The sequence below is a fragment of the Penicillium soppii genome (genome assembly GCF_028829465.1).
Source record: "Penicillium soppii strain IBT 18220 chromosome Unknown utg000006l, whole genome shotgun sequence".
NCBI lineage: Eukaryota > Fungi > Ascomycota > Eurotiomycetes > Eurotiales > Aspergillaceae > Penicillium > Penicillium soppii.
In genome coordinates this window covers 3593206-3613744 of record NW_026643236.1, presented here as the reverse complement: position 1 = coordinate 3613744, position 20539 = coordinate 3593206, and the positions used below count along the sequence as shown (strand labels likewise).

The 20539-nt window shown below is 47.1% G+C and overlaps 11 protein-coding genes across 11 annotated transcripts; 6 read left to right on the top strand and 5 right to left on the bottom strand.

Moving 5' to 3' along the window:
- Positions 1–202: 202 nt before the first annotated feature.
- Positions 203–1542, top strand: N7529_008745 (SIP1 domain-containing protein; the record flags this gene model as incomplete). Its single annotated transcript, XM_057244272.1, has 2 exons — positions 203–423; positions 528–1542. The coding sequence occupies 2 exons, from the start codon at positions 203–205 to the stop codon at positions 1540–1542; spliced, it is 1236 nt and encodes a 411-aa protein (XP_057095810.1).
- Positions 1543–1796: 254 nt separating this feature from the next.
- Positions 1797–2924, top strand: N7529_008744 (Qc-SNARE protein; the record flags this gene model as incomplete). The annotated part of the gene is made up of 1 exon (XM_057244271.1): positions 1797–2924. One exon carries the CDS (start codon positions 1797–1799, stop codon positions 2922–2924), a length of 1128 nt encoding a protein of 375 aa, XP_057095809.1.
- A 708-nt stretch (positions 2925–3632) lies between these two features.
- Positions 3633–4964, bottom strand: N7529_008743 (uncharacterized protein; the record flags this gene model as incomplete). Its single annotated transcript, XM_057244270.1, has 1 exon — positions 3633–4964. The coding sequence occupies one exon, from the start codon at positions 4962–4964 to the stop codon at positions 3633–3635; it is 1332 nt and encodes a 443-aa protein (XP_057095808.1).
- Positions 4965–6684: 1720 nt separating this feature from the next.
- N7529_008742 (putative integral membrane protein) lies at positions 6685–8076 on the bottom strand (the record flags this gene model as incomplete). The annotated part of the gene is made up of 6 exons (XM_057244269.1): positions 6685–7039; positions 7103–7575; positions 7621–7688; positions 7738–7774; positions 7829–7848; positions 7899–8076. The coding sequence occupies 6 exons, from the start codon at positions 8074–8076 to the stop codon at positions 6685–6687; spliced, it is 1131 nt and encodes a 376-aa protein (XP_057095807.1).
- A 1383-nt stretch (positions 8077–9459) lies between these two features.
- On the bottom strand, positions 9460–10690 carry N7529_008741 (uncharacterized protein; the record flags this gene model as incomplete). The annotated part of the gene is made up of 5 exons (XM_057244268.1): positions 9460–9593; positions 9649–9718; positions 9801–10123; positions 10185–10340; positions 10402–10690. 5 exons carry the CDS (start codon positions 10688–10690, stop codon positions 9460–9462), a joined length of 972 nt encoding a protein of 323 aa, XP_057095806.1.
- A 585-nt stretch (positions 10691–11275) lies between these two features.
- Positions 11276–11683, top strand: N7529_008740 (uncharacterized protein; the record flags this gene model as incomplete). The annotated part of the gene is made up of 2 exons (XM_057244267.1): positions 11276–11347; positions 11405–11683. The coding sequence occupies 2 exons, from the start codon at positions 11276–11278 to the stop codon at positions 11681–11683; spliced, it is 351 nt and encodes a 116-aa protein (XP_057095805.1).
- Positions 11684–11727: 44 nt separating this feature from the next.
- On the top strand, positions 11728–13284 carry N7529_008739 (uncharacterized protein; the record flags this gene model as incomplete). Its single annotated transcript, XM_057244266.1, has 7 exons — positions 11728–12273; positions 12327–12414; positions 12466–12664; positions 12723–12753; positions 12778–12823; positions 12876–12974; positions 13040–13284. The coding sequence occupies 7 exons, from the start codon at positions 11728–11730 to the stop codon at positions 13282–13284; spliced, it is 1254 nt and encodes a 417-aa protein (XP_057095804.1).
- A 267-nt stretch (positions 13285–13551) lies between these two features.
- N7529_008738 (GNAT family N-acetyltransferase) lies at positions 13552–14454 on the top strand (the record flags this gene model as incomplete). The annotated part of the gene is made up of 4 exons (XM_057244265.1): positions 13552–13722; positions 13781–13834; positions 13914–14252; positions 14311–14454. The coding sequence occupies 4 exons, from the start codon at positions 13552–13554 to the stop codon at positions 14452–14454; spliced, it is 708 nt and encodes a 235-aa protein (XP_057095803.1).
- Positions 14455–15008: 554 nt separating this feature from the next.
- Positions 15009–16988, top strand: N7529_008737 (putative C6 transcription factor; the record flags this gene model as incomplete). Its single annotated transcript, XM_057244264.1, has 4 exons — positions 15009–15744; positions 15807–16230; positions 16290–16572; positions 16626–16988. 4 exons carry the CDS (start codon positions 15009–15011, stop codon positions 16986–16988), a joined length of 1806 nt encoding a protein of 601 aa, XP_057095802.1.
- A 263-nt stretch (positions 16989–17251) lies between these two features.
- Positions 17252–17724, bottom strand: N7529_008736 (putative RING finger domain protein; the record flags this gene model as incomplete). The annotated part of the gene is made up of 2 exons (XM_057244263.1): positions 17252–17438; positions 17633–17724. The coding sequence occupies 2 exons, from the start codon at positions 17722–17724 to the stop codon at positions 17252–17254; spliced, it is 279 nt and encodes a 92-aa protein (XP_057095801.1).
- An 850-nt stretch (positions 17725–18574) lies between these two features.
- N7529_008735 (MFS transporter) lies at positions 18575–19964 on the bottom strand (the record flags this gene model as incomplete). Its single annotated transcript, XM_057244262.1, has 3 exons — positions 18575–18829; positions 18901–19470; positions 19524–19964. The coding sequence occupies 3 exons, from the start codon at positions 19962–19964 to the stop codon at positions 18575–18577; spliced, it is 1266 nt and encodes a 421-aa protein (XP_057095800.1).
- Positions 19965–20539: the final 575 nt, after the last annotated feature.

Sequence of the window (20539 nt, the reverse complement as noted above, 5' to 3'; positions counted from 1 at the left end):
GTCTGAAACACCAAGGATTCCTGACGTATAGGTAGAAATCGTAGATGGACTAGACTGCGTGTCAATGATAGACAATTGGTGCAAACAATTACCAGTGGGCCTAATTCCCTTATCGAACAATTTCCTTATCGTATTCTACATACTAGGACCACGAAACAATGGCCCAAGCTCCTAATAATCCTAATTTCCTTCACAACTCACTATGCCTGACAAGAGGAAGGCCACTATGTCGGCCTCGTCTTCTAAACGCCCCCGGATATCTTATGACGATGAAAGTGAGCATTCTTCACCAGTACCCTATGAGCAACCCCAACAAAATTTTATCTACGGTCAGAGGGGCGCATTCCCGGGCTTGAGTGATGGCGAAGATGAACTCTTTTACGGCCCGGCGGATGATGGCTTAGAGTATCTGCGAATGGTTCGGTAAGTTCTAGTGTGGGATAAAGCCTTCTTTTCGCTTGCTAAATTCCGAGTCTCCCAGCTCCCCTCCGTCGTGTTTCGAGCTTAAACTGATTTTTGCCTGATAGTTCGGAAGCAAATTCGCTACCCACACTGTTCGTCGCGCCTGCTCAAACTTCAGGTTTCCCGGACTCGAAATCAAAAATCCAACATGATTCAGACCCATCGGTATCAGTGAAGCAACCCCTGGCGGTTGGTTTCTTCGCAGATGAGGCCGCCTACGTCGCTCCCGCGACGGACAAAAACACAAACAAGGATGCGCTCTCCCCCTCGAGTCTCGAAGAACGTTACCCCGATGCACAAAACTCCTACTATAACATTCTGCGCCATCGCTTTCTCCTCTTGAGATCGACCCTTCGATGCACTCCACCTGCCGACGCCATCAGTGCCCTCGACGACCTTCACCCAATTAGCTTACCTCGAAATGCCGGGTCCGCGCACAAAGAGTGGCGTCGGCTTCTGCAGGCAGTCGACCCGCACATGGTTCAAGTAGCATGCATGGACATGGAAAGTGTGCTGAGAGTACTTGAAATACTGGCCAGAATGGTGTCCGATGTCGTGCGAAGTGAAGACATCGAGCGTGTACGGCGCGTTGGTGTCTGGGCCTGGGCCTTGTTGGGGAAGTGCCGTGAAGTCGGAGAACTGGCAACTGAGGAGGTTGGAGTCATTCGAAATCTAGGGAAACGAGCTACGACAATCTTGTCCAAAGTACAGGAGACAGAGAGCTATCGAGCTCAGGAGGCCGCGTCGTCAGTTTCAAGTCCAGAGGCTGAAGACAATACTCGGCAGGACCCTCCAGTTAATGATGAGCAAGAGACGAAGCAAGAAGAAGTGCCGGAGTCCGCCGAAGCACGAGAATCCAACATATTCGATGCACCCGCGGAACAGGCCGAGTTAGAGGCGGCCAAGGCACGCTTGCAAGCCCGCTTGTTGGGCAACGATGAACCTGTTGAGACTCAAACCAGTTCTGATGAAGAATCTTTGGTGAAGCAAACCCGCGCCCTGTTGGACATGATCATCACTGTAGTGGGTGAGTTCTATGGCCAACGAGATCTGCTAGAGGCACGTGAGGTCTGGGTTTAGATGGATTGAATTTGCATCAAATTGTATGAGATACCCAATGTTACATCTGCACATATCATTAATTTCGTGTTATCTATAACGTGCCAACGCTGTCTTCGTGTACATCTGTAGAGCAAAAGGCCATCAAACAAGGTCGGGTGCCTTAGACCTGGTCTAAGCTTTGTGCGTCATGCGGAGCTGTCACCTCAGCCGCCGCTTTGCATCCTTTAATTCCCCAACTCTCAAAGAATGATCTTGCATTTTAAATATTAATTATGGCACCAACCGTTGAGATAACGATTCCATCTACTACCCTTTCACAGACTTCCCCTCCGCACACCGTTTACCACATCACCCTCCGCCTTCCTCTCCGCTCCTTCACGGTCCCCAAACGCTACTCGGACTTCTCAACCTTCCACAAGACCCTCATCTCCCAAACAAACGCCCCGCCGCCAGCTCCATTACCTTCGAAAACATGGTTCGTGAAGACTGTCTCGAATGATCGGTTGCGGGAAGACCGCCGTCAGGGTCTAGAGCAGTACCTCCGGGCGATCAATGAATCTGACGATGGCCGTTGGCGTACCTCTCCCGCGTGGCGTGCTTTCCTCAACCTCCCAACCGCAGTCGCATCGACCGGCAACGGATCAACAAACACCTCCACTCGTCTCCACGCAGCTATCACAGACCCAGCATCGACAAATGCACCAATCACAGACCCGACGCTATGGCTAGATTACTACCGCGACATGAAGAATTATCTCCATGATGCCCGACTACAACTCTCTCGCCGAGACCAGGAGACAACGCCACAGAAACAGCATGAAAGTTCCGCACAAGCGAAAGGCTGCCTTGTCCGTGCCGGGACAATGATCACCACTCTAGACGAAGGACTGAAGAATCTAGGACGCGGTGACCACAGCTCCGGGTCACAGGCAACATCCACCCTGGGCGGAGGCGAGATCCGCCGACGGAAAGACCTTCTCATCAACGCGCGCAAGGAGAAAGACGGCCTAGAAGACCTCCTTCACGCCATGGCAACAAAGAGTCGACTCGACCACGCCGTAGCATCTATTCAGGATAAAGAAGCGCTGATGAGCGCCGGGAATGCGGCTGGAGATGGCGCAAGCGGTGGGCGCAGGACGCCGGCTCGGACGGGCAGAGTCCTCGGCAAAGAAACGGAGCGGACGCGTGAGCTTGACAACGATGGCGTGCTTCAGTTGCAGAGGCAGATGATGGAAAGCCAGGATCAGAATGTGGATGAGTTGATGAAAATCATTATTCGACAGAGGGAGTTGGGCACGCGGATTAACGAGGAGCTCGAGGTGCAGAATGACCTGCTGAAGTTGGCGGATGAGGAAACCGATATGTTCGTCTATATCCTTTCATTGGTGGGACCTTGCTAACTGAATGTCTAGACTGAAATCTAAGATCGATGTTGGGAGGAAGAGGATCGGAAAGATCTCTTGATTCCTGGGATGGGTGAAACATATCTTTTCCATTCAGCATATCGCCCGTCTCTTTCTATCTATACCACTGAGCGAGTGTTTCTCACATAAGGAGTTTAGCGGGTTGATTTTTTGAATTTATGGAGTCTTGTTATTCGGTCTTTTGACAAGAAACCCCATGTGTCTTGCATATCTACATTATAAACATCGAAGAAACATTTCAAGCTTCCTGAACGCAGAATAGCAGCTTCTTTCTTGGTTTTATTATCCACGATAGGGCAAAATTAATCCGCGATCGAAAGTGCGTTTCGAAAGAGTATCGACAAAGCAGTAGTAACATATTTCATCAAGATGTAAAATTTAACTAAGCTCATGGAAGCCTTGCAACTATAAGTAAATCTGAGGTCGCAAAGAGTAAAAAAGAAAGAAAAACTAGTTCTCTATGGCTGGATATTATCTCTTGCACCAGATGGTACTACGAACCTGGGCAAAAGAAATACCATGTAGGTACATATGTATACACAAGCATTCGGCCTCCAGGGCTGAGTTTTTGCATGGACATCTGCATCTACTAGATAATGTTCAAGGTTCAATGGGTTTGTTGCACAACCCGTTTACATAATGACTCTTGCATGATAACATAGTCAGAGTTATTGGAATCTCAATTCACAAAAGGGTATCATGTATCATTAGATTGTTTATTGGCAAGCTCTCCACGCAGTGGGTTTGAACAGGGCAAGTGACGATGTCGAATGCTTCTAGTCCCATGGATGCCGCAACGAGATCTAGCCATTTGTCCGGGGACGGCAAGTCTACATGCGCGTTTTTTATTGCTGTAGATGCACGCGAGGTGTTTCCTGAACCACTGCGAAGCTTGGAGACAATTCGGAAAGGCAGGGGGTCCACAGAGATCGTTTGGTCTTCGATGGTGGAGCTATAATCAACTTCATATGCTTGAAGATAATCTTGCAGAAGACCGAGAAGAAATAGACAGATATCGGATCCACGAAGGACACTGTTCGCGAACTCTTGGGGAAATGTAGAGGGGATGGGCCCAATGAATCCAGCCTTGTCGTTAGGTTCAACGCCTTCTTTGCTCTCTGGCGTGTACCACTGGTACTTCTGCACTGCAGCGGCTAGCCGGAGATGAGCTGAGAGTGTATTGATTGTCTGGCTACAATGCAGAACTTGTCCTAAGAGCTGCTTTGCTGTCTTTTCTGGTTCGGCTGCTCGGTGTAGCCGACGAGCCTTGAAAAGCATTCCTGGGATCTTGACGACTTCGATGAAGATACTATCCTGCAAGTCGATGAATAACGCAATAGGGCCGTCAACTCGCTGATCGGTCATGTCTTCTCTCCGGACCTGATGAATGTGAGCTTGCCATTCAGATTGCTCAAATATACACTTTTTGTCATTGACAAAAGCTTCCGCGACAATAAAGCTCCTGAACGAAAGGTATAGGCAGCGGTCAAAGCCCGTAAGGTGAGCAATTGGACCTCGATGAGCCATGAGCACTGCCGTACCACTAGCATGCCGGGCCCAAGAGTCCGGGTTGGTGCGAGAGTAGGCCTCAAACAAACTGAGCACGATTGTGATGCTTACGCTTTCCCGGGACTTCATGGAAGCCTCGTTTCGAATCATGTCGCCAAATAAATGCAGCGCTTTACTGTACATCTCACGACTAGAGCGTTGCAGCTTATCGTCGACATGGGTATGGCCCATGAAAACCAGGTTCATGCTGTATATTGCTGCATCAAATGCGGGACTTTTACCGCCGTGTTGTGCGATGTATCCTGTCCAGGGCACATGCACTCGGTATTTGTTCAGTCCAAACCATCGTGTGAAAGCCGCCATGACGAAGTCGCCGAAGATGACAGGCTGCTGCTTGCCAACTGATTTTGTTACGAGCGATGGCTCGATACATTCGTCAATAGACTCTGGCTTTTTCTCTTGTTTTTCTTTCGTAAATCGAGCTCGTAGTTGTGGTCCTTCGTCCATGAACTTGCGGGACCTGACGTATCCGGGGCAATCGGTGCCGTATCGTTGACATTGGGAACACTCTGGCTGTGTGAGATCACACTTCACGGTGCTACATGATCAGTAATTTATTCCAATTAGTAATGATGATAGAGAACAAGTCCCACCTTTACCCGCCGTTGGATGCATGTCTGACATCCTTTGCTTTTGGGCACGCCAACCATGATGATAGTGACTCCAACAGTAGCCGCGAGTGAGGCATTCCCAAATTAGGGTTCTGATATAGAGTTGTTGATAGTGCCTGAGTAAATCCGACTTTTTACTCTGTTTTTTCAGTCACGTAGGCGGATCATCATGTGAAAGCAGATCGCAAGCATGCTAACTTCAGAGAAATTCTTCAATGATCAAAGTCACAGCACACAAAGGGTGATATTACTGTTGATGACCAGCAGCGATCTAGAGGAAGAAAAGAGATGAATATTGAAAGAAGGAGCTAGGACACGAGCTCGGCACCCCGCCTACAATAATATGCGAAAAGAGGTACACATAGTGTGGCTTCCACATTTTCTGTCAGATTGGTCAATATTATCTTTTGCTCTGTGCAGTTTCCCAATTGGCCAAGCCTGTATTACAGCCATCAGATTCCGGATTGGGTGCAATGTCATAATAATAGAAACACATGGAAAATGACAGCAACGGTGACAACGAGGCAGAGTCAGCGTAACGCACATTGTTAGAATGCGGCGTCCAAGCGCCCAAGCGCCCAAGTCGGTAAACCAATGGCTGAATGAGCTAAGAGGCCGACAAGCTTAATTTTCTTGCGCTTGATCCTCCCACAGAGGGGGCTTGGCTTTACGCGGGAAGTCGTCCCATGGATGAATCAATTAGTTGGACTTGGCTTGAGAAAAAGGGAAAAGTTAGACGAGACCACGGTTTATTGCGCTATCGGCATGTTGATCAATTGCCTATATAACTCTTTAGTGCCTATATAACTCTTTAGTGCCTATATAACTCTTTAACTCCCAGTCTACTGAGTAAATGAGCACTGTTTGATTCGCAAACCCTAAACGCAATCAGAATTTTGCCTCGCCCGTGCGCCAACACAAGTGCGCTAGGGATGTTTGCAGAAACTTTATATTGGACCCGATCCGAAAATTAATCGGCAACCGATTTTGCGCACGAACTGATGAAGATAATGTATCACTTGTGTATCTATCACTAGGCAGAATGTCGAGGAGAGGCATAGAGATAAATCTGCATTTCTGATCGTCGGCAAACTATAGCTCGATATAACCCACGTACCTGAATTTCTATAGTTATAGTTGTTATTCTTGTACTTATGATCTAGGTTTCAACCGGCCAAGATCTTAGATCGTACCAGGTCTATAGGTATCGGTGCATCAGGTCCCAGGGGGGAATAACAATATGTCTAGGTATCTACAGTATTACAAGGGATTCGGATCTTATTCATTTCTGGCCATACAGTGATATAAACAAACAATTTAGTGAATTTGAGCTAATAGAGTTAATTTTAGGATATCCCAGAGAATTTCGAATAGCCTCGAAACTGCCAATCTGGAGCTGTGTCTTGAAACTATTACCCCAGAAGAAATCTATATATAATGAAATTATGTACAACATGAAAAAGGGTTGGAATTACCAAGGTTTCTGAAGCCTTGTCTTCAGAGGTTAAGACCTGTTTTATAACCCTCACACCGTTCTAGAAATTGTCGCCTTGCCACTAGTTACCGGCTTTCACCACAGAAGTTGAAACGTCAACCGTCTTCGTGACCCCGATACCACCAAATTTCATCCTCGGGGATTCCCCTCGTCCCTCGCTGTCACCATGGATGACTGTTTCAACTTTAGGGTCTCCTTGTGCATTGTACATGAGTACGTCCTCGTCCTCATCCATCTTTCTCACACTCATTTGATTTTTGCTTCGATCCATTCCTGCATGATTCCGCATGCTGCCCAGTTTGTAATCGGATTCATAGGTTGCTTTGTTGCTGGAATACTCTTTGTACATGCGGATGAGGAGTGCCGAAAGTGCAGGGAGACAAGTGCAGATGACGCCGATAGAGACCTCCGCATTACTAAAAGAGGAGATCCAGTTAGCTTGGCTGCCGAGTCAATGTTATTGTCTTGGGAGAACGTACCCTAGCATGTTGATTCTCATGAAAGCAAGAGAAACATCCTTCGACTGTCCAGTAACAACAATCAATGCCAAACGAATGATACTTGCCGCAACAGCTAAGCCGCCCGCGCCCAAGATACACATGACTCGCATCTTCCTTCTTGTGTTCATTTGCAGAGTCAAAGTTAACGGGAGGGGTAAGAGAAGAACGATCATATCGCTGACCACACTGACGACGGCATCGGCCATAATGATCGAACTCTCATCTAGACATGTGCCATCAATTTTCTGATCCCAGAATCTAGCGATGGGGCTGCAGATTCGAATTTTGACAATAACAGCAGGGATGTAGTAGGCCAGCATGATCCCCATAAATATCCTGATAAAAATAACGCATTTTCGGAACGGACTGAAAACTCGCATCACGATCCAGAGAAGGCAGACTTTTGTGAGGTAGGCTGTTGGGCCGTACATGACCATCGTCACGTAGACAGTCTAGGAAATTAGACAATTTCGTCATCGTGGGATTGTCTAACTTACTTTTTGGAATGGTATCTTGTTCTCATCGGACACGTCTGACCAATGTAAACCTCCTCCATAATGTCCCACTGGCGTTTGGTTAGGTCAAACCCACGAGAAGGGGCCATTAGCACATACTAATTATAGCGATAATAGAGTAGCAGATCCCAAGAAACTATTCAAAACTTTAGTCAGTCCACTTTCCCGCACTTTCATGTTGTCTTCATACCGTTGCTATCAAACATGCCACTTCACATATTGTAAGCATTCATTTGGTTGTACTTGAGAAAATAACTCACAATCTTCTTTGCCGAATCCACTCAAGATGGAAATTCGAGTATAAAGCCGTAGGCCAAAGAAGACAGCCATTCCAATGATGCATAATGACTGACATACGAAGTTCCAGGTTTGAATACTTCGATCAATGTCCACATCCCCAGGGCTTCTTTCTGATAGCAGCGACGTAAGGGGATGCATGGCGGGACTATAGGGCTGGAATGAGAAAGAAGTCAGCTGCCGTAGGACAGTCGTCTTTAAACAATAATGCAATGGATCCTTCAGCTAAGACATTAGCGAATCGAAGAACCACAAATTAGGTTTGGCTTTGCTTTTCTGACATAATTTCACGACTTGCACAATGTAATCCAGATCTTTGGTTACCCACGATCGGCTCCCCTGAAACAAAAAGAAACATTAATAGTCAAAAAGGACTTTGTTTGATGCTACTAGTAATCAGTAGCGGACTGTCGGATGTTGGAGCATAAATGGATGAGGGAATATGCGGGCGAAATGCGTTCATTAAATCCTTTATTGTTTGCCAATCATTTTCTGATGTATGAGTTGATCTGCTTGTCTACTCCGTAGATACAATGTACTTGCAAGGTTGTTCATGCAGTCTACAATGCATGGATACAAGGTGGCCCCCAGCATCTAGTTAGTGGGGTGAAGTATAAATTACGGTGCAGGAATTTTTTGTATTATTTACATTGCAATATTGTAGAAATACATATGGATGTAGCTGCTTAGCTCCGGTATGCTCGAGGCACTAGATTTCCAGGAGAGTTATTTGATTACACACATCAGGTCAAGTGAAGTCGCCTTTGAGGGCAAGGCCAATTCAATTGTTAGTACTGATGTTTCATGGCACTACAATAGTCTACAGCTTTTGATATTGCATTCTGGAATTCTTTGTATTGGCGTACAACGTATGTTATCATATGATTCCCTTAAACCCTTAAATTTGATATGTATAACGGCATGTGGGTCCAACGGTCCCGTCTACCACTCGATTGCTCAGAGTATAATTTCACTGACCCACGGAGGCATTTATGGGAATCATAATTGATGAATGAAATTCGGCTGTAAAATAGCTGCGGGTCGAAGGATTCAGTCTTAATTTTAAGTGGAGACCCAGTCAAGTTGAACAGTCCAGAAGGAACACCGAGGCGAAGCCAAAGTACGAGACATTATCCACTAGGTGAAAGGATTGTTGTCTATGCTGGGTAATGACACCGCATATCATTATTCATAGTGCATGTCAGACAGGACGGCTTTCTTCAGCGCCACACAAAGCGGAATCTGCTCCCGCCCCGTTCGCTCCGGGCCTTTGGCCCACATTACGCCCACATACAAATTTAACTATGACATCTGTTCGTCCTTGAGTTGCCGTGAATTTTGCAAAAGTACAAATGCAGTAAGTACTGTAGGCTAGTGGGGTTAATATCACCTTTCAAGGAATTTGAACCAAGCGGAACCACCCGATGAAACAGGCGTAGATGGGACGGAAGGATTCCGGTGCCAAAGTACGTTGTAGTCTATTATACGCTTTATTTGATGTATCAAAGATTAGGTAGCATTGATTTAGAAAATTGCCATCACGTTCGGAGGCGAAGAGACTCCACCAGGCATGTTCAAAGGCACGGATGCCACGAAGAAGCTCCACCGTTGGAGTTCCTGGCATGTGCGCGCCAGTGCCTCGAGGTCGAATAGTTCCCCTGTGTATTCTCAGTTGAGATTTCGAAAAACAAAAGCAATGTTCCGGCAACTTACCGATTGGCATTCCCCATCCGGCAAGCACATACTCGTGGAGAAAGATGTCAGGAGATTGAGGTGGGTAAACCTGCGGAGATGTCAGCTGTCTTTTCTCTCTGATAGACTATCACATGCCGAGAAATCTCAGCGACTCATTTGGGGGTTCTCACCTCCCAACTGATAGCGTCACTGGCGATTGCGGCAAATCCGGTATCCCACAGCCAGCGGAGGACTTCTGTGGTAGCCTCTACTCCAGCGTGTTCTGGACTGGAGTTGTCCGAATAAGCTTGTTTCTGGGCATCCGTCATGGACGTATCCCACTCCTTAGTCACGCCCACGCGGACGAAAAGGATATCACCTTTTTTGAAAATGATGTTGTTCTCCTTAGCAATCTCTAGGATGTCGGCAAACCGCACTTGATGGGTTGAGAATGTAGTATATTTGATTCCTTTTTTCTCGGCCCACGTTGCGTAATCAATCAAAATTCCACGTCCTATTGAATTTCGTTAATGATTATTGAAGGAAGGTATTATACGAGCAATAATTATGATTACCTGCAATTCCTTCTTTGGCCCAGTGCTGGAGACCAATCCGGTCATTTTGGCGATCATTGATCTCTTCAGCTGTCGTTCCACCGTAGAACACACGCTCAGATTGACCAGGTACAGTCTGAGAAAAATGACGAAGACCATCCCATTGGCTGCTTTGCTCTGTTTGAATGTTAGCAATTATTTGGACGAGAGCAGAAAGTCAACAACTTTGTTAACTTACGTGGATTCATAGTATAGACATCATCAAATGCTATACCTCCTAGAAGCGGTATAATCTTATGATGACACGGCTGACGATTGAGGTTGGGATAATCGAGCTTTGTCATTTCCCATCCCATTGTTACGCGACGGCCACATTTGATCTCACTAGCAGATGCCGCAGCGACAACTTCAGGGGTAAGAATAGCTAGTTTCCCCAAACCCTCTTCGTAACTTCCGGGTTTTCCCAGCCATACCTGCTTGGGATTTGGAAGATCGTCAAACGGAGTGTCAAATGGAGATTGAGACATTTTGTTCGTTTCTCAAAACGGTCGAGTATGAGTATGAGGGTTATCGTATCTTACTAAATAGTATTTTCATATAGAGTTATGACGAACTCACATGCTGCGAATCTGCAAGCGGGGGGGGTAATTTCTGCGCTTAACAATCTCGGACTGACTCGGCATAATAGATTTTTGTAGCTGCAGCACCTTTGGTATCTAATTCGGCCGACCTGCAGATCATTATATCGTAAGTTTCTCGGTCTTCTCAGCGCCGTACAATGTTGTATTATTACCATAGTGAAATGTACACAAGGAATGTGCAATTATAGCCTGAGATCCAGCCTTAGCAATTCTGTTCTTTGCCGTGATCGGCTAGTCATGTCTTGTTAATTACTGTATGCTCTCGTCGCAAACTTAATGCACGTTGGTGGACCAACTCCACAGCGCGTGGGACGAGTAGACCCCCCTTGTTTCTCTCAGCTACAAAGAATTCAAAATTTCTCCCGGTGGTCTGAAGCTGCAGTGTCGAACTGATGCTGGCATCCTTTTCTTTTACCTTTATCATACATATTTTGAGCTTAATTGTGGAAGCAACAGAACTCAAAACTAGACATGGGTAGATTCGGGTCGCAGACCAGTACCTATAACAGGCTGGTCATTATTTTTGTGGCCATTGGGTCTATGGTGAGCTTTCTTGTTTCCCTGTAATTGTGACATTTACTCGTTCTAACCTACAACTAGACCTATGGATATTGTTCCTCCATTATTTCTAGTACGATCGGCCAGCCGGGGTGGTACGCCTACTTCAACCTCCCAGCCGATGGCGAGGCAGGATATGCCACCATCACCACCCCCGCGATTTCAACAGCCAACGGTGTCTTCAGTGCTGGTGGTGCTGTTGGCACAATCTTTATAATGTGGTCGTGTGATTTCTTTGGTCGAAAGGCGAACATTCAGTTCGGTGCCTTCTTTGCGCTATTTGGCGGAGCCCTTCAGGCGGGTTCCAATTCCCTGGCGTAGGTCACCTGTCTGATTGACATAAGCATAAATTAACAAATTTTAGCATGTTCCAAGCCGGGCGCTTTATCTGCGGTCTCGGAATCGGCATCCTAGTAACCGTGTGTCCTATGTATCTGTCTGAGATGTCGAGCGCCTTGCGCCGCGGCTGGCTTGTCGGTCACCACGCGATTTTCTTGGTCTTTGGATATATGCTTGCAGGATGGGTCGGGTTCGCTTGCTACTATGCAACAGGTCCTCTACCCGAATTTGGCTGGAGATTTCCCTTGGCTCTCCAATGCTTGCCCGCTTTGGTGCTACTTCTGGGATCTCCTTGGCTCCCGCGCTCGCCTCGCTGGTTGATTACAAAGGGTAAGTTTGACGAGGCTCAGTACGTCCTTGAACGACTCCGCGAATCACCGGACGATCCCAACAACCTGGCTGCCAAGGAGGAGTTCTTCCAGACCAAGGAGCAGATTAGACTTGAAGCTGAAAAGCTGGCCACTTATGGTAGTGTATGGAAGGCAGTATTCAAAAAGAAGACATACCGAAAGCGAATGGTCCTCGGATTCCTCACTCAGTGGGGCGCTGAATTTGGTGGACCTCTTATTATCGTAAGTTTGCAATTCCCTTCTTTTAGCTACACAAGACGCTGATGGTCGACTAGAACAATTATGCGGTTCTTTTGTACACAAACTTGGGCATGGAGGGCAGTATGCCTCTGCTCCTCAGTGCTGTCTGGCTGACTACCGCCGGTGAGTACAATTGCACTGGATCTATGATTGGCCTTAACTAACGCTGCTCAGGCGTGATATACAATCCTTTGGGAGCCTGGCTTCACGACAAGGTCAACTCTCGGCGTGGCATGTACATGACTGGCTTCGTGGGCATCGTTGTCACTACATCCTGCCTGGCTGCTATGACCGCCCAATACTCCGGTACTACCAACAAGGTCGGAAACGGATTTGGAATTTTCTTTATATACCTGTATCTGGCCTTCCAAGGGTGAGTTGGCCCCTACAAGTTTGCGTTGAACAAGTTTTATGAGCTGACACTGTCGCAGTACATTTTGTGATACTACCATGTATCTCTATGTGTCGGAAATTTTCCCAACAGAGATTCGTCCGATTGGCATGGGATTCTCTCTCTTCGGTCAATTTGCTGGTGAGCTTACTATGTAATGCTTTGTTTGAAGCATCAATCTAATATTTTTTAGCAACTCTCATCCTTTTGCAAACCGCCCCCATGGGCTTCGGAAACGTTGGTTGGAAATACTACCTAGTGATTATTTGCTGGTCTGCATTCTTCATTCCAGGTAAGAAGAGATCCACAAAGTGCCCTTTTGAAGCTCAAAGCAACAACCAGCTTACCAAATCGCAGTTATCTACTTTTTCTTCCCGGAAACCGCTCGTCTTACCCTGGAGGAAATTGCACAGAATTTTGGCGAGGAAGTGGCTGTTCACCTCACAGATGCCACTGATGAAGAAAAGACCCAGCTAGATCACCAGCTTGTTGATTCGAACAGAATTGTCGAGTCGTCCGTGAGCTCTGAAGCTGCCAAGTATGGGGCAAACGACGCACCGTCGCCGGTAGACGGGGAGCAAACTGTGACTAAGGCCGAATAAAGATATTCTGAGATCAGGTCTATCATAATGAAGACTAAATGAGCTGAGGTAATGTTTTTGGTTTAGTGATTGGATTGACACTTGAGTGACTCACCCGGGCGTGTCTACGGCGAAAAATAGTTTCCCCGTGTTCCATCGGATGGGGCCCCGGTGGCGGGGTTGTAACAATTTTAGCTTATAAACGTTTTTGCAAGACTCGCGTTTCTTTCTTTTTCCCTTCTCTCTTCCTCTGTTGCTATAGTTGAGCTTTAGATTACTCACTGAAATATGACAACGGAATTAGCCTCAAAAGTCACATTGATTCCCTGGGATGCCGACTCTGAGGTCCATCGGGAGTGGCTTGTGAAGCAACGGGTGGAATGCAGCTGGCACCAGGACAAAGTTCAAACAAAATGGAAAATCCAACAACAAAAAGGCGAGAAGTGCATCTTCTGGATTGTGGGTTTTGATCCAATGGAGCAAAATGAACATCAAGAGTGCTTACATCCAGCACCAGGTCCTTCCATCGGATGAGTCACAGGCAAGAGCTGATGTTGGGAAAGAGGAAAAGGTATGAAGTTCCAACTTTCTACCTACGTGTATGTAGGTAGCCTAGAAGGAATTTACTGAGCAATTATTACTACATGCAGGAAACACTTGAAGATACGGCTACCACCATCTATGCTGTTCCACGCCAACCAACAAAAGAAAGATTTGTCCCTATCGGCCATATCTCTCTGGATGCCAAAGATCCTGAATCAGAGAAAATTGATTTGGATATTCCTTCTGAAGGTGTTTTCTGGATAAAAACATTCTATGTGAGCCAATCTGTCCAAGGGCAGGGCATCGGAAGAGCTGCCATGGATGAAGTCGAGGCCATGGCAGTCCGAGAACCACTATCAGCCAAGATCTTGATGCTTGACACGGTTCAAAAAGATGACCAAAAAAGAGAAGAATTTGCAATCGCAACTTTTGGTAGTGTTCCAAAGGTATGGGAGGTGGTTGCAGTATCAGTGTCTTTGTCCAATTTACTTACTTTCTCTGCAGTCTACAAACGAAGAGTGGTACACTCGCCGAGGATACCAGGTTATCAAGACTGTACAAAACTATTATGGTGTTGCTGATAGAAATGGGAAGGTCTGGGATACGAAGACTGTTTTCATGAGGAAGGACATTGCAGGAGAGCAATAAACTATACCGGAGCTTCTAATTGATACATCATCGATAAGAGTATCTCGCTCAAATAATTCTCATCTATACACGAAGATTGAATTTATAAAAGATACTAGTTATAAGATATATAAACAAGATGTTGTATGTATTGAAGAGATGCCAACTTCCATACTTCTTTTTTGACACGCTAAACCTAATTGGGATGATTTCCACTCGCGCGTCCGCCTCATTCGCTATTCTTTCTCTCTCTTTTCCGAGACAACCGAGCTCTGTATATCCTAAGAGCCATGAGAAACGACGATGAACGACGTTCCCAATCGCCGGCAACACGTCGAAATGGCACTTTGCAGTCATGTGAGCCCTGTCGGAGATCCAAACAGCGATGTGACCATGAACGGCCCATCTGTCGCAGATGTGCTGCGAAACGAATCAGTGATAAATGTTTCTATCACCCAGCTCCAATGACTAGACGAAGATCCTCAGGTCCAGTAAACCCCGTGATTGTTCCGAATCGGTTGACAAGCCAACCAACTTCGAAGTAAGAACCCCCTGCAGCAGATCAAAGGCCAAAAATGCTAAAATGTAACAGTGCATCTAGCCCAGGTTCATTGGGTAATGGGCGTCTGTTTCTGCCACTTGAGCCACCCTCAGCATCACCTGGCTACTTGGGCCCAATAAGCTATTCAGCAGTCCTAACTGAACATCGTAATGATATTACTTTCGAGGCCGAAGAGAGCACAGATTATTCTGCGGGATTAGCAGTGGACCCCGATCGACTCCAATCCGGGGTTGATGTACTACGGTTTCTCTACAACCTGACAGTACGAGAGACATTGGTTGAGAAATTTTATCTACGGACATGGAACACCATTGTGCCAAAAATGGTCATGGATGAAACTCTGCGCTCAGTGCGCAGTATCTTTGAGAGTTTTCTCACTGATCCGACCACACAGCTGCAAGAACTCTCAAATCAAATCTTTCAAAACACATCTAGGCCGATGCGCACACACAAGGCCATGACTATAAAAGAATACATTGCTTCCTTCACCGGTCGCAATCTTCGCTGGGAAGCTCTCGGCTCTATATTTACCCTTTGTGGCCTGCAATTGGCTGTCACGCCAGATAATCACCCTGACATTATTCAAGGATCAGATGACCCGCGGGGAAAAGATCGCTTGTTGGAACAAGTTACTGTGATAAGTACAATGTGTCTAAATTTCTGTGACCAGGCATCCTCCGCAAACGAACTACTAGCGATGCTACAATTCCACGATACGATCCTGCGATCACTGCAATATGGCGATTCAAGTACGATATTCCTTGTTCAAATCTATTAATATCCCGCCAATAATGATTTCGATTTTACCTAGGTTACCAAGCATGGCGTCGACTGGGTGAGCTGGTATCCACGATCTATGCAGCTGGACTGCACCTAGAAAACGATGGCACTGAAAATTGTCCATTTTTCCTTCGCCAGTGGCGCAGGCGATGCTTCACTGCCGCATTCGGCATTGATAAAGAGCTCGCAAGCTTTGTCGGACGGCCTCCACTGCTAAACGGACGGTTCTGCACGCTCACTGCCCCTTTAGATTTGAGCGATGAAGTACTGGTTGCAGGGGGCGATGTCCTGGAGAAGGCTATCTCAGAACTTGATGATGCCGGCTGGAATAGGAATGGCTTGTTACACCAGGTCACCCCCACGCGCCTACGCTATCAACTAGGGACTATTCGGGAGGAAACCCTCGAGGTTGTACTGGGAACTCACAAGCAACATGATTTGATTCAGAAGTCCGAGTATGTATCCCGGTTATCCTACAAGGGGTCCTATCACTCACTTTATTTTCTTCATATAGGGATATTCAAGCCAAATCACGCGCCATATGGGCAGCAGCCCCAGACCAACTTCGATATGATCGACAGTCGAATGATCTCTTCCATCAGGGGTGGCTGACCATTGTTTATTTCTACTTGGATTATCTCTACACCTGCTTCCTGCTTTACCGAGCAGTTGTCAGAGACACTAATACTGGACAAGCCGATCTCTGCGACGTATCTCGCCGGGTGTTGGCTATTGTCATTCAGGTCAATTCTTTCCGAACTCCAATGGTTGATTTGGACCGACCCTTTTCTTGGATCGTATGATTTGCTTTTGTGGCATACGGAACACTGAGGTATACTGACGGATCCAGGTTCTCACATACGGTGTTCCTTCGGCTAGCGTTCTGTTGCTAGAACTTCTGCGCCAATCGCATGAACCTGGACCGCATGCCGTTCCACTCCCGCGTGCTGAACTTATTCGCAACCTCAGCGTGTTCGTTTCCTTTCTGTCTTGGGTTGCAGGCCCCGGCCATGGAAACCATTATACCTGCAAACAAGCCGAGCAAAAACTGTCTCGCATTCTGGACCAGCTATTGGATCCCCAGCCTGCACAGCAACATGTCGTTGACGATTGTACGTCGGGCCTCGATGACTTCCTGAGCTGGTCGAACTACAATACAATCTGGGATTTCAACCCAGAGGGTATGCCTCTAGACGAGGGGTTTACAGCTTAAAAACTGGCCATGAACACATGGAACCCCATCTCAAGACATGTTCGATTCATAACGTCGTTAACCTATCGCCGTCTCCCCTTTCTGATCGAGGATGGTATCTGGTCATACCATCCACACATAATCGTTGCGGGGAGGTGTGTCGCTCACATAGTAGGCGCGGTGACAGAGCGGACAATTAAAGTGGTCTCCCAAGAACCACTTCTCCAGGCATTCTCGGTGAAAGACATGCAAGCACCGCAATTCACGTATCTCCTGCGCGCGGTCTACTTGCTCCAAACAAACTGCGCTGCACACAAATTAACAGCTGCTCTTGTGATCAAACGAGCATGAACATACCACACAAATTGCCCGTCAACAGCCTCGGACAAACCGAGGTTTCCCTTCGTGGTAGTCCACCACTTCTCGAGTGTGCAGGTTGGCGAGACCTTATCCAACTTGCGCAAACGCTCACTGGGATTTTTTCTTGACTTCAGGAGTGACTGCCGGTCCCGGCGGTTTATTAGTATTGTCAAACTAGATTTTTCATCGGTTAGAAGGGAATGGCATGATTCAAGTAGTACCAACGGAGGGAACTTTTCCGGCGAGAAAAGTGCGAGGAATGAAACACCACAATCTCCAAACCACAGGACTCAGATATTACTCACATAAGACTTAACACAATCAGTAGCACGACTCCAAGCCCGATCCCCAGAACGATCGCCATATGGCTCTTCTTGAGTTTCTCCTCTTGGGCCATATTTCCGGGTTTGTCCGTTGCACGAACGGGGTGAAAGTTCGCAGACCAGATAGATTTGATGCTGGCTAAGGCCGAAAGCAAAATTAAATAAAAAGGAATCAAAATCAGAAGAGGAGCTTGGTGGTACGACCCGGTCGCGCAACTCGGAAAGAAGTGAAGGGTTAAGTGACTAGGTAAAGTAGGACAAGAAGTGGCGGGGAAAAAAGAGCTCAAGTCACGGAGTACACGAGCGAACGAGTACCGTATTCGAATGCTCTCAGAGTAAAGAAGAGTGTAAGAATCACCAAGGACCAAGGGTGAGAAAAAGCATCAACAACTCTTTGATCTGGGGATGATCGACCCGTCAGAGCGGGGAAGAGACAGCTCTTGTGGATACACGGTATTTTGCCTTTTGATCGATGAATTAGATCAATGAGAGGTGCCGAGTATCTTACTCCCTGCATTGTCGGGGCCAATCAGTGGAATACGAGAAAGGGATAAGCTGTGGCGTTGGAATGTTGATAATTTTCTAAGGAAAAAGGTTGCATTTTCTTTGTTATTGTTTTCACCCTAAGTCTTGTATTCTATTCCTACATGTAATATACACACTACTTACCTGTATATTTATTCACTTCTAGATAATCGAATAAAACCGTCAAAACCTGGGGAAATCCGGGGAAGTACTGCATCGCATGACTGCGTTTTAAAGTCGGCCAAGACCCTAATGCGCCTCCATTGCTCCACTCCCCTACTTTATCAGTGCAAGGGTTGTATTGCAGTATAACTGAATAGAATTGAGTGGATTGTATGCATTCCTCGAACATTCTAGGGTTCTACAACGTTACAGTATTCGAGAACTCCGAGTCTAGAATCATAAATTCAACTGGAATCGTGGCTGAGTCCGAACAGCCGCCCCATACCGGCTCAAGAACACTGGAAACATGCAAAATGCAAGGGCAATGAATGCCAATAAAGAGTTGCCCCAGCCCAGACCCAGTGCACTATACATCGATGGCCCAGCCAGCGGGAGAAAGGCACCAACCAGCGACCGGGTCACGGCATTGGCTGCCGTCACTGATGCAGCAAATTGAATATAAGAATCGACTAGATACGTATTGATGCATAACTACAGGATTTGTCAGTCAGAAGGAAAGTTTTCAACGAAACAAAAATAAGCATGGGAGCTGCAAAGCTTACAAAAACCGACATCAGTCCACAGCCAAAAATGGCCGTACCGATCAAAGCCATGATCCAATATACATGCTTCTCCGCCGACCACCCATACCAGAACAATCCAATAGGCAAGAGCCAACAAGCAACCAACATCGGGCCCAAACGAGACTCTGGCGTAAATCGGCCCTGCGCCGAATGCTTTGCGGCGATCTTATTGGCCACACTGCCTGTGACAAGGAGGCCTATAATGCACCCGATTCCGAAGCCGAGATAGGCAAGACCCGTCAGCTGCTGCGGCCAGCCATATGTGTCGATGAAGATGGCACTGATCGTCGTGAACATGAGATACAGGTATCCGTACGAGACTGCTCCAAAGAGGGTCATGATAAGCACAATGGGGGATAGAAACAGCAGTTTGAACGGCCGGACGCCGGCCATGTAGAACATTTCCTTTCGAGGCAGGCCCTTGTCGAATCGGGATCTGTAGCTGGCGTCGCCGGTCTGGCTCCGAAGACTGGCGGCTTTGCGCTCTAAAAGGACCGGCGCGTATGTTTCGCGGTAGCAGAGAAATGTCGTTGCCAGCATCACGCCCGTCTAAAATACGATCGTTAGAGGGGGTCCGGCTCGGTGAAGGACTTGATACTCACTGCAATGGCAATTATCCAGAATACCCAACGCCATCCGATATTAGCACAAACAAATGATCCAGCCACGGGGCCTATCACCGGCCCTAGAATGGGACCCAATGCCCAGAGCGCCATCACGCCAGCGCGCTTCTCTTTCGCGATGAGGTCGACTGCTGTCCCCGAACCAAGGGCCATGGGACAACTGCCTGCAACACCGGCAAGGAATCGAAACACGAATAGCTGCGGGAAGGTCTGTGCTACTGCACATGCGATGGTGGATACTAGGAATAGCGTGTTGGAGATGTGGTACAGAGGGAGACGACCATAGATTTCGGAGAGTGGCGCGATGATCAGGGGACCGACCATGTATCCGAGGATGAAGATGGACACAACGAAAGACCCAAGCATTGAATTTGTTGAGTCGAACTCACGAAGTACGTCGGCCTCACCTGGGGCGAACATTGAGGATGAAAGAGGTCTTTTGTATTGCGTTAGTGCAATTCAACCGACAAAAAGCCAAGCAGTTCTATCATTGTGCATCAAGGATTCAACCCACGTCAGAAAACTATTGAATCCCATTCCTGCAAGCTGGCGTATCTTTATTAACGACGGCCAGTTCATGGGAGATTTAGGGTCATCGGGTCCATCCCAATCAACCACGAAAAGGTCATGTTGCTCTGTTTTCTTTTCGGCTCCAGCCACTGCTTCTAGATCATGGTTTTGATTCGAGGTATTTGGCCCTTGTTGACTCGGCGTCGGACCTTCTGTTTCTCGAGCGACAGTGATCAGTGTTCTCATCGTGTTGGCCATGTGAAAGTAGTTTCTTGATATTCTTCTCAAACACGGCTGACTACATATGTAGGTTTGGGGTTTGGGGCTTGGGGTTTGTGAAAACGAATGAGAAGATGAGAACCAACAAGGCAAGTTGCTATGTATAGTCCTCTGGCGGTGGTCTACTTACAGTAGACAAGAAACGTTTTGTGGCCCCTGTATAAATAGTTCGGATAGAGACATCTCCGGAAGAACAAGCCTTGCCA